At 45.3% G+C, this 19397-nt stretch overlaps 1 protein-coding gene across 2 annotated transcripts in view; it reads right to left on the bottom strand.

The window, feature by feature from the left end:
• The window catches only part of APBB1 (amyloid beta precursor protein binding family B member 1), a 218342-nt gene that overhangs the window by 9325 nt on the left and 189620 nt on the right, over positions 1-19397 (bottom strand). For both annotated transcript variants that reach the window (XM_029601910.1, XM_029601912.1), the window contains one exon: positions 1151-1327. In XM_029601910.1, the coding sequence (XP_029457770.1) occupies positions 1151-1327 (177 nt within the window). The remainder of the gene's footprint in view (positions 1-1150; positions 1328-19397) is intronic.

Here is a 19397-nt window from a genome sequence, read left to right as displayed (position 1 = left end):
ATAACTCATATTTAAGTTTCATGTCCCTATAGATGCAGGTCCCCGGGAACATTTTACCATAAGTTCTGTAATAAGTATCATTACAGGGCCAAGGCACTAATCATAGGTCATGGAGGTCCTGACTTGCCACTTTATGTCAACATGTAGAGCATGTTTCATACCCACTCCGGAAGATTTTCCTGACATGAAGAAGGATCCTCTTGAGGAGGAAAAACTTTTTTTTTATTAACTGAAAAAAAAAATGAAACAAAAAAAAAAGTTACTGAAGGAAACTAAAATAAAGCAAAAACCTGGAAAAACCATGGCGAGAGAGAAAAAATCCGATCTTTCGTTGAGTAAATGAAAAAAGACTGAGGGACTCATGTAGTGGCAGCAGTGCAGGAACCTTTGTTTTTCTGAGCTCTGAGAGCACATGTTCCGGCATAGCACCTTCAGCCGACATCATCCCACTTATATGGATGTCTTTGTTTCTGCCTGTCCATGCAGAACTATGGTTCCTTCCAGAGATTAGGATTAGACAGTGCTGCCATGACTCTCGCCTGACAATCTCACCATGCAAATTGAGGTACCTTTAAAATCACAGCCTAAAATTAAAACGGGGCTCAGGTGTTTCTTCACAACAGCATCAGAGAAGATCCAGTTTGACATTTGACACATTGCATAAGTGAGCACCTCCATGACAGGAAGAGAATGTCTGTGAGAAATCATTCTCCATATATGGATTCAGATGTCCCAGAGAGAGGAAAAAGAGGGGGAGGGGAAAGGGGCAGGACCTCATGATGCTCAGCATAAAACAGATCCAAGTGTTTTAGAGAGAGGAGAGGTCCATGAGATATCTTTCTCTATACATGGATCAAGTGTCTCAAAAACAGATGATGGTGAGGAAAATGGCCGGTCCGTGAGATATCAACCACCATACATGGGTCTGGCTTTCTCAGAGAGAGAAGTGGGAGAGGAAGGGATCAGTTGATAAGACATCAATTACCAAACACAGAACCAATTGCTTCACTGAGAGGAGAGGAGAGGGAAGGGGCTAATTCAAGAGATATCAAATAGCATTCATGGCCCCACGTGCCTCCAAGAGACATCTCTCCACATACATAGATCCTGGTGCCCTAGAAAAGGACAGGGAGAAAGTGGTCTCACTCACCATACAGGCAGCCTGAACTGCTTCAGAAAGGGAAGCAGCATTGGGCTCGCACCAGAACATGTGACAGCAGAAGTTATCAGGCCCATTAGCCATGATGAAGGCGAAGGTGTGCACATCCCTGCCGACACCCATGAAGGAAAGGAACCTCACACGGCACTCCGAGATGACCTCTTCTGTCTGTAGTGAGGGGGGGGGGGGGGGGGGGGGAACAGCAGTGGTGAACTTAGCAAAAATCCAAACAGAAAACACATTCCTTCACAAGGCCACACCTGAAGCATGCTTGGCTTGTATCTTAATATGATACTAACACACATACAGACTATGGGAACATAAGAACTAGCAGTGTGCTGCATAGCTGGTCAGCACGCTCCAGGTGTGGTGTGAAGTACAAAGCCAAAGGTTAAGCAAATCCAAACATTCACATGTACTGTCCACGAAAAGCATGACCTGATGGAGCAGAAGTGTCAGCAGAGAATAATTATGTATGTCAGCAAATGATGTTCTCTGACTAAAATGCTAACAAAGATTACACTGGCTAGTAAAATGGGCAACAATAATAATGGGAGATGTCAATTACCCAAGAATTGATTGGGTAAATATCACATCAGGACATGAAAGGCAGGTAAAATTCCTAGATGCCATCAATGATGTCTTCATGCAGCAGTAAGTCATGGAACCAATGAGAGGGGAAACCACATTAAATCAAATTGTCAGTGGAATGCAGGACGTGGTGCAAGAGATAAAGGTGGTAGTTGGCAACAGTGATCATAATGTAATAAAATCTGACACAAACACTGGAGGGTGAATACTAAGGAAAACTAGTGCAGTAACATTTAACTAAAAAAAAAAAAAAAAAAGAAGACTGATAAAAATAGGAATTTTTTTTTAATAAAAAAACTTAAAAGGATCAATTCACAAGGTTAAAAACTTGCAGGAGGAATGGACATTACAAAATATATTCCATGGATTAAAAAAAGTCAAAGGAAAACAAACAACTGCAGGCATGGTTTAATAGTGAGATGACAGAGGCAATTAAAGCCAAAAGAGCAATATTCAAAAAATGGAAAGCAGACCCAAATGAGGAAAATAGCGACGAGCATAAATACTGGCAAGTTTATTTATTTATTTATTTATTTGAAGCTTTTATATACCGAGGTTTAGCACATGCCTTCACCCCGGTTTACATTGAAACGAAACAATGATACATAGAACAATTTGAGAAACAAAAGTATATGCAAATAGCATATGGAGTAGGTTGTAACAGGAAATAACTAAAAATAACTTAAGTCAAATAATGAAAATGAAAATCGAAACGAAAAACGAGGAAGGTATATACAAACTCGTGCTCTGAATACAAGAAAGTATGAATGGGAAAAGAAGGAAAAAAGGGGGGGATGGGGTAGGCAATGGAAGGAGGAAGGGGTAGGTGTGCGGAGAAGAGAAGAGGGGGAAGGATGGGAGGCTTAAGGCATCACAATTGTGGATTGCTTAAATCATCATTGAAAGTCTGGCTGAAGATCCAGGTTTTCAGTTCTTTTTTGAATGATTTATTTTCGATGATAGTGGTGAGGTAGCATGGTAGGGCGTTCCAGAGTTTTGGTCCCGCTATGGAGAGAGCTCTATTTCTGGTGTTAGTAAGTTTAGCCATGGGATATGTGGGTATTTCGAGTAGACGTTTTTCAGAAGTTCTGGTGTTCCGTTGAGGTTTGTGGGGGTGGAACATTTTACTGACTGCGGAGTTAACTGTATTGTGTAATGCGTCGTGGATGATCGTCAGGGTTTTGTATTCAATTCTCTGAATGATTGGTAGCCAGTGTAGACTTTTTAATATTGGGGTGATGTGATCCGGTTTTTTATTTCCGGTCAGTACTCTTGCAGCGGCATTTTGCAGTAACTGTAGCGGTTTTAAGGTGGATTTGGGGAGACCTAATAACATTGAGTTGCAGTAGTCTAAGCTGCTGAAGATCAGGGATTGTAGTACTGTTTGGAATTCCTGATGGTGGAGGAGCGGTTTTAGGTGTTTTAGTACATGAAGTTTATAGAAACCTTCCTTGGTTTTGGCTGCTATGTATGTTTTTAGGTTGAGATCTTTATCGATCCATACGCCGAGGTCCTTTGTTGAGCTTTTTTAGAGGTATGGAGATGTAAGTTAGGTGAAAAAGATAATTAAGCAGCCTAAAAGAGAATTTGAACAGAAGCTTGCCACAGAGGAAAAACAAGTAAAAAACTTTTTCAGATACATTTGAAAGAAAAAGCTTGTGAGGGAATCAGTTGATAACCAAAGTGTAATGGGGTGCTCAGAGAGGACAAGGGAATAGCAGGAAAAAACTAAAATCATTTTTTGTCTCTGTCTTTAATGAGGATGCTGTTGGAAGTCATACCAACACCATAAACAATTTTTTAATCGTGATGATTATGCGTGACTAAACAAAATCACTGTGTAACTGGCGGATGCAATAAACCTGACTGACAGGGAAAAGAAAAGCAAGTTTGCTTACCGTAAACGGTGCTTCCGTAGATAGCAGGATGAATTAGCCATGCTGTCATGGGAACTGTCCATCAGGCCCGGGAGGCGGAGCTTCAAAGTGATGTCAGAGCTTTGCTCTGCGGCTGCGTGTGTGTTCCCGCGCTGGAACAGATTCTCCTCTGTCTGTGATAAAGCAAGCGTGGTCATGAATGGAGGAAAGTTGACTGTTCAGGGAGGTGGGTGGGTCAGCATGGCTAATTCATCCTGCTATCTACGGAAACATCGTTTACGGTAAGCAAACTTGCTTTTTCCCCATCGATAGCAGGACTGAATTAGCCATGCTTTCATGGAAGTCCTAAGCTCCCCATCACGCTGAGGAAAAGCTTTATGAGTTCATGTGCAGGTAAGCGTGATGAAGTTTAAGTGACAGTCGACCCCGGTGTCTCTTTTGATAACGACTGCAGAAGTACTCTGCCCAATTTGGCGTCTTTCACAGCGTGTTGGTCTAAGCAATAGTGAGAAGTGAAAGTATGAAGGGATGCCCATGTGGCTGCCTTACATATGTCCAATGGTGGAACATGTCTTAAATGGGCTTATGAGGTGACCACTGCACGTGCTTGATGAGCAATGGGATGAGAAGACAGCTTGACATTTTGTTTGATGTAACAGAATTGTATGCATTGAGTAATCCAGCTAGAGATGGTGCGTTTAGCCACAGGTAGCCCAGGAGCATTTGGGTTGAAGGAAACGAATAGTTGAGAGGCCCTAGTGGGCGAGTGGGTTCGTTATTTATAATAGGCTAATGCCCTTTTGCAGTCCAATGTATGCAAAGGTTTTTCTCTTTCGTTTTGAAGTGGTTTTGGACAAAACGTTAGCAGTTCAATTGATTGGTTCAGGTGAAATTGGGAGACCACCTTCGGCAAAAACGACAGGTGAGTTCGTAGGAGTACTTTATGATGATAGAATTGAAGATACGGGCTATAATGAACCAGCGCCTGTAGTTCGCTCACCTGACAAGCCGATGTAACTGCTGTAAGTAATACGACCTTCCAGGTGAGAAATTTGATATGAGCTGTCCATAGGTTCAAATGGTGATACCATCAGTTGTCCAAAATGAGGTTCAGATTCCATGGCACTGGTAGTTTTGCAATCGGGGGCTGGAGATGTGTCCATCCTCGGACAAAATGAGATACCATCGGGTGAATCGAGATAGGTTGACCATTGTGTAGTCTGTGGAATGCTTCTATAGCACTGAGGTGGACACAGACCGAAGCTGTAGCAAGACCTGCAACGTATAATGTGTGGAGATAATCCAATAAAACGTCCGGCATACAGGTGAGCGGGTCAATACATTTTGACTCGCACCAGGCTGCGTAATGCTTCCATTTGAATTGATAATTTCTTCTAGTGGAAGGCTTCCTGGATGCCAAAATTATATCTTGTACAGTGATTGAGAATCCTTGTTCTGTTAGAAGGATCCGCTCAACCTTCAAGCTGTTAGATGCAGGGAGGAGTGTAGCGGGTGGAGAAGGGTTCCCTCCTCCTGTGACAGAAGATCTTCCCGATTTGGTAACTGAATTGGTGTTTTTATGGACAAATGGAGGAGGTGTGTGTACCATGGTTGTCGAAGCCAGGCCGGCGCCACGAGAATCAGTTGCACCACCTCCTGCATGCATTTTTGTAGTGTGCTCGTGATAAGTGGAATCGAAGGAAACGCATACATCAGTGGTTCTGTCCAGGGAATGAGAAAGGTGTCCTGGGCCTCCCTGCATGGACTGGGCCAAATGGAGCAGAAGAGAGTTGTTTTTCTGTTGATCTCGGTGGCGAAGAGGTCTATCGATGGCCGTCCCCACATTTGGAAGATTGTCTCTGCCACCTCGTGATTGAGGGACCATTCGTGTGGATGGAATACATGACTTAGTTTGTCTGCTCGAGTATTGGCTATGCCTGGTAGGTATGTTGCTTGTAAATGAATTGAATGGTGGTTTGCCCACTCCAGAATGATGAGGGCTTCCTGGCAAAGGGTCCATGAACCGGACCCGCCTTGTTTGTTAATATAAAACATGGCTACTTGATTGTCCGTAGACCATGACTCGGTGCCCTTGAAGATGAGCGATGACAGTTTTCAACGCGTAACGTATCGCTCTGAGTTCCAAGAGGTTGATTTGAAATCTCTGTTCCTATCTGCACCAGAGGCCTTGTGTCTGGAGACGATTGAGATGAGCCCCCATCCCTTGCGGGAGGCGTCAGTGGTGAGCACCGCATTGTGTGGCAACAGATTGAAGGGGGCGCATTTGGTGAGTGTTTTGTTTAACCACCAATCTATCTCCATTATTATTGCCCCTGTCAAGGACACTCTCCATGTTAACGGCTGAGAATGCTGTTTCCATTGACGCTTGAGATCTCACTGGATCTGTTGCATGTGTAGTCTTGTATTGGAAACTGCGTGAATCAAGGCTGCCATATGACCCAAGACTGTTAAGACTTGACAAGCTGACGGCGATTGCATGAGCTTGAGTTGTCTCAAGAGAAGACAAATGGTGCATCTTCTGTCGTGTGGCAGAAAAACTCTGTGTTTGGTTGTGTCCAGACACACTCCTATGAACTGAATAGTTTGCATAGGTTGTAGGTGGGATTTTTGGTGATGACTAGGCCCAATCTGTCGAGACAAATGATTGTCTCCTGGAGATGCTTCTGTAGCGGTTGGGGTTGGAGGCCACAATTAGCCAATCGTCGAGATATGGAAATATTATGATTCCTTGCTGATGGAGAAATGCCACCACCACTCCCATGCACTTGGTGAAAACTCTGGGTGCTGCTGATAGGCCAAAGGGAAGGACCTTGTATTGAAAGTGCTGGCCATTGAATTGGAAGGATAGATATTGCCAGGAGGAACGGTGAATTGGAATATGAGTGTAGGCATCCTTGAGATCTATGGAGCACATCCAATCGTTAGGGAGATCATTTTGAATTTTTCCTTCACTATGTATTTGTTGAGCTCTCGGAGATCCAAGATCGGGCGGAGATCCCCCGATTTTTTGGGAATGAGGAAATAAGGGGAGTAGAGCCCCATATTCTGGGTTGTTGGAGGCAGACGGCGAATTGCTTGTTGTCATAATAAAGAAGCTACCTCTATCCCCAGCTGGGTGAGATCTGTCCTGCTCCCTCTGGCTGTTAGGTAAGGAAGCGGTGGCGGACTCAGAAATTGAATCTGGTACCCCTTGTGGACTATGTCCAACACCCAACGATTGGTGGTGATCTTTTCCCACTCCTGAATGTGCGATGTTATTCCTCCTGCTAATACCATATGTGAGGGTGGCATGACTATCTTCAAAAAGACGGAGGAGTCTTGGATGCAGTAGGGGGTTGTTGAGGCTGGGGTAGTTGGTATCGCGGGCATCCCCTGCGACCTTGGTTTTGTTGTTGCTGTGGGCGTTGCATCGTCTGGTACGACTGTGGACGATAGGACGCATTTGGTCGATATGCCCGTCGCTGGAAAGGTTGTCTCCGCGGTGGGGCATAGTATCTGCGCAAAGGAGCAGTGTAAGACGATGGATTTGTTAGGGACTGCATGGCCACAGAATGCTCTTTAAGTTGAGCTACAGTTTCTTGGAATCTATTGCCAAAGAGGTTGTCTCCTTTACAGGGCAAGTTAGCCAACTTGTCATGTACATCCTCTCTGATTGTACTGGCACGGAGTCAAGCCACTCGCCATGCTGCAATTGCGGCTGCGGAAACATGTAAAGATGTTTCGAATGCTTCATACACAGTGCGTAGCAGATGTCTTATCCCTTCTTCAATGTCTTAATGGATTGAGGAACAGAGAAAGTCGTGTCTACGAAAGCAGGAATGTCCTTCAGATGTTGAACTATGTAGAACTGATGGTGGTTAATCCGGGCTGCTAACATAGTCGCCTGGAAGGTACACTTAGCAAAATCATCTAAGGACCGAAGGTCCTTGTCCGGAGGAGTGGCGGAGTGCAGTTTGGACTTCTTTGCATTGGTTATCGCTGATTCGACGACGATAAAAGCATGAGGTAACTGTGGAAAGGTGTAATATGAAGATTTCTTCTTCTTATATTTGAGAACAGTTTTCCTCAAGACTGCTGGGAGCGTGAAAGGAGTCTCCCAGGATTTTTCCAGCACAGTGTCCAGCACTGCATGGGAAGGGAGCAATGACAGCTCTGCCGGAAGGTCAAATAACTTTAATAACCCTAGGGTTCCAGTCCTAGGATCTGGCACTTTCTGGATGTCAAGATTTAGTATCGTGCCTATCTTTTCCAAAAAGTTTGGGTAGGTCAGATCTTCCGGCGGTGAATAAGGCTCTGCAGGTTCTTCTGCTGGGTCTGAGGATATCCCGTTGAGGTGTCTCTGGATGTTGGTGGAAGGTCTGGAGAAAGGGGCTGAGGCAGAAGCTCCTGAGGCCATGGTAATGGTAGCAGTGAAGGAGAAAGAGCCCTTGGTGAAGGTGACCTTGAATGCACCGGAGACGAATGTTCCGATGGTTTTGGAGAAATGTTACCACTATTTGGCGATGATAGAGGAAGCTGGTAAGATTGATGGCTTCAAAAAAGGCGGCTAGGGCTTGTGAAAGCTGTGAAAAAGTCTGCTGCGTCTGAGGAGGCATGGTCGGTCGAGCTGGAGTGGTTGGACAGGGTGCAGGTACTGCTGCCAGCAGTATGTCAGAATCAGGTGCTGTCCTGTGTTGTTTGTGGGTACAAAGTACCTCAGGTGCTTTGCGCTTCTTGGAAAGTGGTTCCTGCAGGACGTCACCCCTGTAATGGTGCCTAGAGGCAGAAGACAAGTCCAAGAACACTTGGATGGAAGAAGCTGATGACAAAGAAGAAAAACTGGGTAACGGAACCTCTTCCCCTTCTAACCTAGACGGGGATTCTGGTAAACCTTGTCCCAGTGACAATGGAGCATGTCTAGTCTCTCCTAATGAGGCGTGAATAGCGGGCAACGAGGTAACATACTGAGACTTATCATCCTTTCTTTTCTTGGAAGGTGGTAATTGAATTTGAGCCAATGGCTTAGAAGAATGCTTCCTCGGCGTCGACAAATGCGTCCTGCATCGATTTCATTGAAGTATGCGTCTTCTTATGTCTTTGTGTCAGCGCGAGGGATTTGTGCGTTGCTACAGGTGTTCTGTGCGCCGAAGTGTGCGTCGGGCAGTGCGCTGGCATCATAGTTGATGCATGAGGCCTCGGCTCTGGCTCAGACGGCTTCGTCTTTGGCGCCGGCTGAGGAAGTGTTGTGCTTGGCGCTGTTCGCGCCTCATCGATACGCTGATGCGTCATCGAGGCATGGGACTTTACATGTGTCTGCGCTCCCGATTTTTTATGTCGCCCCGACGCATTTGACTCTTCCTGGCTCCATTCTATAGCTCTTATGGGGTCTCGATCCCTGGAACCTTGCTTCTTAGTTTTTTGTCAATGTCCACCTCCAGGCCTGGAGGTGGGGGGTTCCATAGAAGATGCTGGACGTGTCGGGTAGGCGCCGGCGTGGAGGGCCCCAGAGAAGAGTGGGCTTCCGACGGCGGGGCATATGATCCACCCCGTACCAATTTCAAGGCCAGAATTTTATCTGCCCTTTGGCGCCTAGCCCGTGGTGACATACGACGGCAGTGTGGACAGGAGTCCTGTTGATGATCTGGGCCCAGACATCTATAACACTTGTCATGACCATCAGTTAAGGACATGACCTTACCATAGACACATGGTTTGAACCCTGACAGTCTGGGAGCATCCTTCCTACCGTGCTCCTTCATTTTCCCCGAAATTTCCTTTTACTTCTTTCTTTTTCAGAAAAACGCTGAGGAGATCTGAAGCTCCGCGTGCAATCCCGCGCGCGGAACACAGACTGAGGAGAATCTGTTCCAGCGCGGGAACTCACGTGCAGCCTCAGAGCAAAGCTCTGACATCACTTTGAAGCTCCGCCTCCCGGGCCTGATGGACAGTTCCCATGACAGCAGCCCTGCTATCGACGGGAAATAAATTACGAGCACTGGATGGCATTCAAACATGGAACTGCAGACTTGTTTCTGGTGATCTACAATGGAGAAATTACTTACCTGATAATTTCATTTTCCTTAGGAAACCTATCATTTAAAAAAAGAGCCACAATACCAGAAAACTGGTGCGTGGCCAATGTGATACCAGTTTTTAAAAAGGCATCCGGAGTGACCCAAGAAATGAGAGACCAGTGAGCCGGAAATCGATGCCAGGCAAAATGGTAAAAGCTATCCTTATAATGAGAAATTACTACTTATCTGAAAGATGGATTCAGGACCAGCGGGTTATGCACCTCTACCAGTAGATGGAAAAGGAGCAAACTGACGATACAGTATATATAGTCCTGCAGTGACATCAGCTTGCCAGTATTCTCTTAAAGAGCAACTGTAGACAGACTAACAAAAACTTATTAAAAACAGACAATCATTTCTGTACTCAACCAACAAGAAACACTGAACTCAAGCAAGAATGCATGCACACTAGTCTTGGGACTGATGAACACTTACTACAGTAATCCCCTGGAACACATAGCCATACAGGACGACAATCACACAATCATTTGGCATCCCAGGGCGGGAAGCTGAATCCATCCACTTAAGGAAAAGGAAATTATCAGGTAAGTAGTAATTTCTCATTTCCTAGCATGTGGATAGATGGATTCAGGACCAGTGGAATTACCCAACCAGAGGGACCAAGATGGCCACTGCATGAGTAGCAGGGGAAGGTGGTCTCTCTGATTTTCCTGTGTATTTTTTCGAATTTCCTGAATATGCCTCACACCAAATGCAAAGCGTGTTTGAAAGAACTTACAAACTTAAAAGATGAAGAATCTCCACAACAACTTAAGATTGACGCCTTCTTCAATCTTACCTCTACGATGCCGGGAGCAAGGGCCGCAGGGGGTGATCTCCAGGAGCTCGGAGCGACCCCCATGGCCAAGGAGATATCGCTCAGCCCGGGCGCACCCGAAACGCCGTCTCCGCCGCGAGTCCAAGGGAAGGAAGGAGAGGAGTCATCGCGAGCTCTGAGTGAAAGGAGGAGAGAGCCGCTGCCCCCACCTCCCGGGACAGATGGATGTGGAGGAGAAACGGCGTACGGAGAGGGTGGAGGAGAATGGGAAGGTGTTTCCACCTCCACACCCAAACCCACAGGCTTACCGAGGAACAACGAAGAGAATACCCTACAAGACCTGGTAAAGTTACATTCCCTGAAGGCATTTGCATTATAGAAACCTCCTGTGATGACTCTTGACACGCTATGGAAGGCCATGGCGTCGATAGAATCTGCAGTTTCAACTTTAACGCAGGCATTCTTAGATTTAAATAATAGGGGACTGAACGCTGAGAAAATGACAAATGAGAATCTTGGTAAAATCATAAAATTAGAAGAGAAAGTTACAGCTATGGAAAAAGTTCAAGGAACTATAATTAAATCAGAACTGAATGCAGAAAAACGATTTGAGATGATTGAGAACTCTAAGATTTTCTAATCTGCGAGTGGTGAATTTCCCACTTGTGAAGCAATTATCTCCAGTAGAAATGATAAGAGAATATATGCAAGGATGTCTAAAGATCCCTAAGGAGATAATGCCGGTTGTTTCAAAGGCATACTTTACTTACAAGAAAGAATCAGCGTTGGCTGGAGTGGAACAAAATCAGGAAAATAAATCATTGAATGTCTCAGAATTACTGGAAATGTCTATACAGACAGATTAAGAACAGGGATACATTACTTGTAACTTTTCCTTTTGAACAGGATAGGAATCTTATCTTAAAATACTTCTTTAGGAATAGAAATGTAAAATATTACGGGCAAAATATCTGGATTTATCCAGATATTGTCCGCTCGACTCAAGAGCGGAGAAGAAAATTCTTGGTAATGAGGCCTGAAGTATTGAGCCGTGGTGCTACAATGGTTTTGAAATACCCCTGTAAATGCTGTTTAAAATATCAGGGAAATAGATATATATTAGATATAGATATATATAAAAAAAAGTTATAAATAAATAAATAATATTCAATTAACCAGCTGAATTAAGAGGTTTTCTGGATGGCAAGGGTTAAGGGGGGGGGGGGAAAAAAGGAAAAAGGGGGTAATAAGCACTATGCGGTTGGTTTATTTCCAGTTATAAGCTAATATGGTTATTTTGAGCTTCCAATGTTTTTTGAAATCTTGGTCCCAATATTTCCTGTGTTCATGAGATCTTTCTGAAATATTACTGTTTTATTGCCTTAAAGAAATATTGTAAGTTCTCTTATTCTTTGATATATGATGTAATATATCTGAAATAATTGCATAAATAAAAAATTAAAAAAAAAAAAAAAAAAAGGAATTACACAACCTACTCCCGAATAGGGTGGGAGGCTGCCCGCAGTCCAGTCAACACCGCCCGTTGCAAAGGCTGCATCCTCCTGAGCTTGCCTATCAAGACGATAGTATCTGGGAAAGGTGTGTAAGGAGGACCACATCGCAGCTCGGCAAATGTCAACAGGAGACAACAGCCTAACCTCCGCCCTTGATACTGCCTGAGCCCTACTGGAAAGGGCTAGTGGAATGAGTAGGCAATGGCTTTTCAGTATCCACATACGTGGCTGTGACCATCTCCTTAACCCAGTGAGCTATTGTAGCCCACAAAGCTGGTTCGCCCTGTTTTCCTCCACCATGAAGGACAGGCGATCCGTCTTTCGGAAAGGTTTAGAAATCTCCAGATACCTCATGACATCTCTCTTGACATCCAAGGATGCAACAGATGACATTCTTCCACATCTCTTTCCTTATCCAAGGACAGCAAGGAAATGGACTTATTCAAGTGAAAATCCAAGAACACTTTAGGCAAGAATGAAGGAACAGTATGCAGCTGTATCGCTCTTGGAGGCTCCCGAAGGAACGGCTCCCTGCAAGAAAAGGCCTGCAGCTCAGAAATTTGAAGCGCAGAACAAATCGCCACCAGAAACACTGTTTTCAAGGCAAGTAACTGCAAGGAAAGGCTACACAGTGGTTGAAATATAGAGCCCACAAGAAATCCAACACCAGGTTAACTCAACAAAGGAAGCAGCAAGGGAGAAGGAATGTGTTTTACTCCCTTAAGAAACGGCCACATCAGGATGAGACAATAAGGATTCACCATTCACCTGACCCCTGAAACAGGCAAAAGCAGATACCTGTACCTTCAAGAAATTAAGGATTAACCCATCCTGCAAAAATTCCAAAATGAGCAGGATATTAAATGAATGAGGACGAACACTTCGATCTTCACACCAAGTCTTAAACACTCACCAAACCTGCAAATAAGCTAAGGAAGTGGAGATGTTTCGAGCTCGCAGCAAGGTGCCAATCACTGCAGAAGAATATCCATGCCTCAACAAGTGAGCCCTCTCAAGGGGAATACCATAAGACAAAACAGAGTCAGATCTTTGTGAAGAAAAGGTCCTTGAAGTAACAGATTCCTATATGGCAGAAGACAAAGAGGGGTTTCTACCAGGCGCCTTCACAGATATGCATACCATGGTCTTCTGGGCCAATTCAATGCCACCAGGAGCACCATCCCTCTGTGGCCTTCGATCCTTTGAACTGTTCTGCCCAACATGGGCCACGGGGGAAAGGCATACAGCAGCTTGTTTTCCAGCCAGACTTGCACTGCAGATTTGATACCCAAGGACTTTGGATCTCTCCTGCAACTGAAGAATCGAGGAACTTTCACATTGCGAGAAGTCTCCAACAGGTCTATAAATGGAATGGAAGGCCCCAGCGATCTAGTAACAGCTGGAACGCCTGGTCCGACAATACCCATTCTCCTGAGTCCAGACTCTCCCTGCTGAGAAAGTCTGCTCTTATATCGTCTTTTCCTCCGCGATGCTGAAATCACTGGATGATGCATTTCCGCCCTTTCCATAAGTTGGTCTATCTCCTGTGATACCCGCTGTCTCTTGGATCCTCCTTGCTGATTCATGCAAGCCAATGTCCTTGCATTGTCCAACATTATTCAGATCGCTCGACCCTGTAGTCTGCTGCTGAACTGCAAGCATGCCAACTGGACCGCCCGGGCTTCCAGCTGATTGAAGTTTCAGAGAGACTCCTCTATATATACCAGCACCCATGTGCCATTAGTTCCTGACAGTGAGCTCCTCAAACTTGGAGGCTCGCATCTGTCATGAGCACCAACCTGTCCGGCAAAGTCAGGGAAACTCCCTTTCTCAGATGATTCGCTTGCAACCACCACTGGAGGTGAGAGCAGACTTCCATTGGCAGGTGGAGCCAAATCGAATATTCCTGAAACTGCGAGTTCCAATGAGACAGCAGGGAGCGCTGAAGTGGAAGCATATGCACCCTCGCCCACTGCACCACTTCCAGAGTTGCTGCCATTAATCCGAGTATCTGTAGATACCACACTGTCAGGCATACAGTGTTCTCCAAGAGATGCATCTGAGATATCAATTTTTGAATGTGAGTTTCTGGCAGAAAACTTTGCCCTGCATTGTGTCGAATCACACACCCAGATACTCCAATGACTAAGATGGATGAAGAATGCTCTTGGCTAGTTTCACCACCCAACCGAGCTCCTGTAACAGGGAGATCACCTTACGGGTCACCAGACAGCTCTCTTTCAGAGACTTGGACTGAATCAACCAAACGTCTAAATACAGGTGTACTAGGATCCCATCCTTTCTCAGTTCTGCCGCCACCACCACAATCTTGGAAAAAGTTCTGGGAGCAGCGGCTAGAGCAAAAGGCAGCGCCCGAAACTGATAATGGCACCCCAACACTGCAAAACACAGAAAACATTGGTGCTTCAATCGGATAGGAATATGGAGGTAAGCCTTGGACAAATCCAAGGAAGTCAGAAATTCCCCCAGCTGCATGGCCACTATCACTGAGCACAATGTTTCCATGCGAAAATGAGTCACCTGCAAATGATGGTTGACCCCTTTGAGCTCCAGGATGGGATGAAAGGAGCCCTCCCTTCATGGGCACAACAAAATAAATGGAATATTGATCTGCATTTTCTTGAGACGTAAGTATTGGAACCTTAGTCCTCAGACTGAGCAGTCTTGACAGCATACACTCCAATGCCTGCTTCTTCTGCAGGAAGACACCATGAACACGTCCCGAGGAACACTGTGAAATTCCAGTGCATATCCTTCTCATATCACTTCTAGGGCCCACTGATCCGACGTGACCTCAACCCACCTCTGATAAAGAAATCCATTAATGGCTATTAATCAAGTTTACTTAGGGAATAGCCACTGCTATTAATTGCATCAATAGCATGGGATAGACTTAGTGTTTGGGTAATTGCCAGGTTCTTGTGGCCTGGTTTGGCCTCTGTTGGAAACAGGATGCTGGGCTTGATGGACCCTTGGTCTGACCCAGCATGGCAATTTCTTATGTTCAAGAAAGAGAGGTGTCCTCCTATCTCCTGTTCCCGGGTGTGGGTCGGCAAACCTTCATAGGGAGGGTCAGGAGGATGTGCTACCTGAGCTTCCGCCTCACCTGCGCTGTCTGGGACAAAAGGACCGAGACCTGCCAAAAGGCCGAATCCTCTGAAAGGTCATCTCTCTGTAGGGACGAAAACACTTGGAACCTCTGAGGTGGCCCCTCATACCAAAGGGCACGGCAACTGCTTCTTATCCTCCAGCAACCGAGGAACAGAAGATTCACCCCACTTTCTGGCCAGCTTACAGGTCGCATTGGCCGACCAATTCATCAGCCATAACTGGCGTCTGGCTGCTATTACCAAAGCCACTCCTCTGGCCAAGGTACGGACCAAATCACAGCCTGCATCTGCTAAGGCACTGGCAACAGGTTTCATAACTGCCCTGGAAGTCAGTCCAGAGTCATCAACCTCCTGAGAGAGAAGCATACAAGAGCGAGCCACCAGGGAACAACAGGAAGCTATCTGCAAAGTCATTGCCACTGCTTCAAATGCTTCCTTAAGGATGGCCTCAATTCTTCTATCATGCACATCCTTCAAGGACACTCCTCACTTCACAGGGATAGTTGTCTGTTTAGAGATGGAACAGACAAGCACATCCATTTTTCGGAAATACAGACACTCTCGCCACTGGTTCCAGGGGGTACAGGCCTTCCAAGGTCCGACCCGCTTTAAAATTTGCCTCCAGGGCATCCTATTCAAGATCAATCAATTCTTGAATGGCCTCCATAACCGGGAAAAAACAAGAGGCTTTACACAAAGAAACCAAATAAGATTTTTCTTTGGCTCAGACATGGAATCTGCTCTAGATACTTTCAGCATTTTCAATGTCTGGGAAATCAGGGCCGGAAATTCATCTCTATGAAAGAACCACAACATAGTCCTATATGGTTCTAATCCTGGAAGAATTTCCTTATCCTCCAGAGAGTCAGGATCTGCCTCATCATCAGTGTCCTCTGTATTCCTGTCAGGAATACCTGCAGCTTGAGGAGTACTTCGGCGCTTAAGAACATAAGAACATGCCATACTGGGTCAGACCAAGGGTCCATCAAGCCCATCATCCTGTTTCCAACAGTGGCCAATCCAGGCCATAAGAACCTGGCAAGTACCCAAAAGCTAAGTCTATTCTGTTACGTAGTAACAGAATAGGAAAAGGCCAATGCCTGAGGAACTGACCTGATAGGACTGGATGGGGCTGAGGACTGTGCCTGAAGAAAGGATTGCAATCCCTGAAAGAATTCTACCTAAGAAATGGTAGAAGGATCCATGCCAAAAATAGGAAAGGCACTGGTGCAGTGCCCACTGAGCTGGCATCCCCTGCTGAGGAACCAGTCAAGGGAGTTCCAATATCAGGCGTTTCTCCTGACACTTCTTTACCCATAACCAGACACCATAACCAGACACCAGACACCATAACCAGACACCAACTGAACCCTAATTCACCTGAATTAACTCTGACCACCCAACAGAGTAATCAACATCTTTGCCAATTCCTTAATTTTTCAATCTCTTTTAAATTGGCAGGTTTTTTCTTTGTATTTTTCACTGTTAAATTACTATCGCCTATTTCACCGTTCCAAGTTGTATTATGTCCCTGTTTTATTGTAACTGCTATTTATTTCTTTTAGCACCTGTTAATGTTCTATTAATTTCCTTTGGTCACACCTTGTTAATTGTAAACCGGCATGATGCGATTCCCATCGCGAATGCCGGTATAGAAAAAACTCAAATAAATAAATAAATAACCTCATCAGGTTGGGAAGAACCACGCTTAGTGAAATCAGAGGAAGATAATTCTCCCTGAGCCTCTGAACAGTCCTAGCACAAATTAGATGGCACTCTAGGCTCAGACACCCGAATTTGACAAGCGGCACACAAGGCAAAGCACTTAGGCTTCTTAGCTATAGTTGCCTAGATAGATAGCGATAAAGATATAGAAATATATATATTTTTTAATATGCATCCAAAATTTAGGTGTCCAAAAAACCAGGCATCCCAAGACTAGGTCCCGCAAGGCTACGTGTCTCAACTGAAGCGCACACAAATGTACGCCCAATTTGTACGCGCAGGATAAGTGCACATCCAAGCCGGATGCTGCTTTAACCGCGACGCCAAAGCCAACTCTCAACTAAGAGTCTAAAACCTGGATGCACAACCTGGACACACACCAAGACGCACCGCTGAACCGATGACCTATAGAGAGCAGCAGAACATGTAGGCAAAAATGCTCAAAAACACTGTTGCAGCCTACCACATGGCATGCAGTGGAAAAGCTTCAGAATGGGGCCTTGCCAAAAGAGGCTGCTCAAACTGCCCCTGTCTCTGAAACCACCTCGGGACTGGACGAAAGTCGGAACGACGCGCCAAGCTCAGAGACCGGGGAAAGGGAATCCCTGAACAACCCTCCTTCACTATCACTGTAAGGTATCTTTTTTTTTTTTAAACTTATCTGAGCTCAGCCTTTCCTGGCTGAATACAGAGATGGTCTCCAGCTGCGGAGGAAGAGGGCATGTGCCGTCACTGCCCCGCTTGGCTTCCTGCACCCGCTGCCTTTAAGCTGTACAATCAGCTAAGTCCTCGCCAGCTGAAAAACCAGCTACCAGACCAAGCCACACATCTAAGAGACCACGGAAATCACCTCAGGTATTCTCAACTAGGGAAGGGACCATTATGATAACCCATGCAAAATTTACTGCTAGCAACATTTTTACTGGGTGATGAGCCTTCTTGAAAATTCAAGACAGTGCTAACATATTTTGCTTATGGGATTGGCCTTATAAGCAGTCATACTTTTTCTCTTATGACTGCGTATTAGTACCCCAGACCGTAAAAGTCGGGGCTCTCACTGGTGTCTGAATCCAACTCCCCTTTTCCCCCTGTGGTTGAAGAAGAGAGCAATGTTGCAGTTGTATCAAAAGTATCAAGGCTTATTGGTTAAGGGTAGTAACCGCCATACCAGCAAGTTACCCCCATGCATCCTTTTTTTCATAGAAACATAGAAATGACGGCAGAAGAAGACCAAACGGCCCATCTAGTCTGCCCAGCAAGCTACGCACTTTATCCATTTTTTTCCCCTTTTTTTTCTCTCCCACCTGTTACTATTGGCTTCCAGTACCCTCCAGCCCTAATTCCCCTCCACCCCACCACCAATTTAGAGAGCAGCGCCGTATCTGCATTCAAGTGAACGTCCAGCTCAATTAGGGGTAGCAACCGCTGTAACAAGCAGGCCACACCCTTACCCCATACTCTTACCCACCCCTGTTTTTATTTTTTTTTGGAGATGGGTACTTCCGCTCCGTGAAGGTGGAACACCAACTACTGGCCACTGGCACCCCGCTCCGTGAATGCCTCTGTGGCTACTGCCGCTCCGTGCAGTGTTTGAATGCCTCTGTGGCTACTGCCGCTCCGTGCAGTGTTTGAATGCCTCCTCTTTATTCACGCCCTCTAGACTTGATGGATCCACAGTGTTTATCCCATGCCCTTTTGAAGTCGTTCACAGTTTTAGACTTCACCACTTCCTCCGGAAGGGCATTCCAGGCATCCACCACCCTTTCCGTGAAGAAATACTTCCTGACATTGGTTCTTAGTCTTCCTCCCTGGAGCCTCAGCTCGTGACCTCTGGTTCTGCTGATTTTTTTCCGATGGAAAAGGTTTGTCGTTGTCTTTGGATCATTAAAGTTTTTCAAGTATCATTTCCATCATCTAGCCTTTAGGGATCTTCAGTGTTTATCCCATGCCACTTTGAAAGCCACTCTAGTGGGGAAGAACTGCATGTTCTAGCTGAGGTTACTGCTACAAGAAACACAACTTTCCATGTCAAGAATTTGAGAGTACCATTTCTAATGGCTTAAAAGATGGCTTCATCAATTGAGAAAAGACTTCATTCAAGTCCACGGAACCAGACAGTATTGTAACCAACGGCTTAACAAGACAAACCTTTCATAAATCTTGACACCAGTGGATTAGTAAAGATGAGCTTATTGTCTACCGAGTCATAGTAAGCCCTTATAGCACTGAGATGTACTCTTCCAGAAGACATAGTGAGACCACATTCAGAAAAGAAGAATAAGCATTTGAGCAAATGTTTGAGCTCACAACAAAATGGGTTTAAGACATTCTGCTGACACCTCGCAGTGTAGGAGAACTCAGACGTTTCACTACTGTACACACCCAAATAGGAATGCTGACTCCGCAAGAGGGACGCCAACTATCTTTTTCGTTTAAAGGTATAGATTTTTCTAGATGATGGCTTCCTAGCCAAAACCATTCTGTAAAAGAGTGCATGTTAGACCTTCCTTAAAAGTACAGGACCAGGAATTTAGCCTGGTCCACCTAA

The sequence above is a fragment of the Rhinatrema bivittatum genome, chromosome 5, assembly GCF_901001135.1.
Source record: "Rhinatrema bivittatum chromosome 5, aRhiBiv1.1, whole genome shotgun sequence".
In the NCBI taxonomy this organism is placed as follows: domain Eukaryota; kingdom Metazoa; phylum Chordata; class Amphibia; order Gymnophiona; family Rhinatrematidae; genus Rhinatrema; species Rhinatrema bivittatum.
This window is presented reverse-complemented; position numbering and strand designations above follow the sequence as displayed.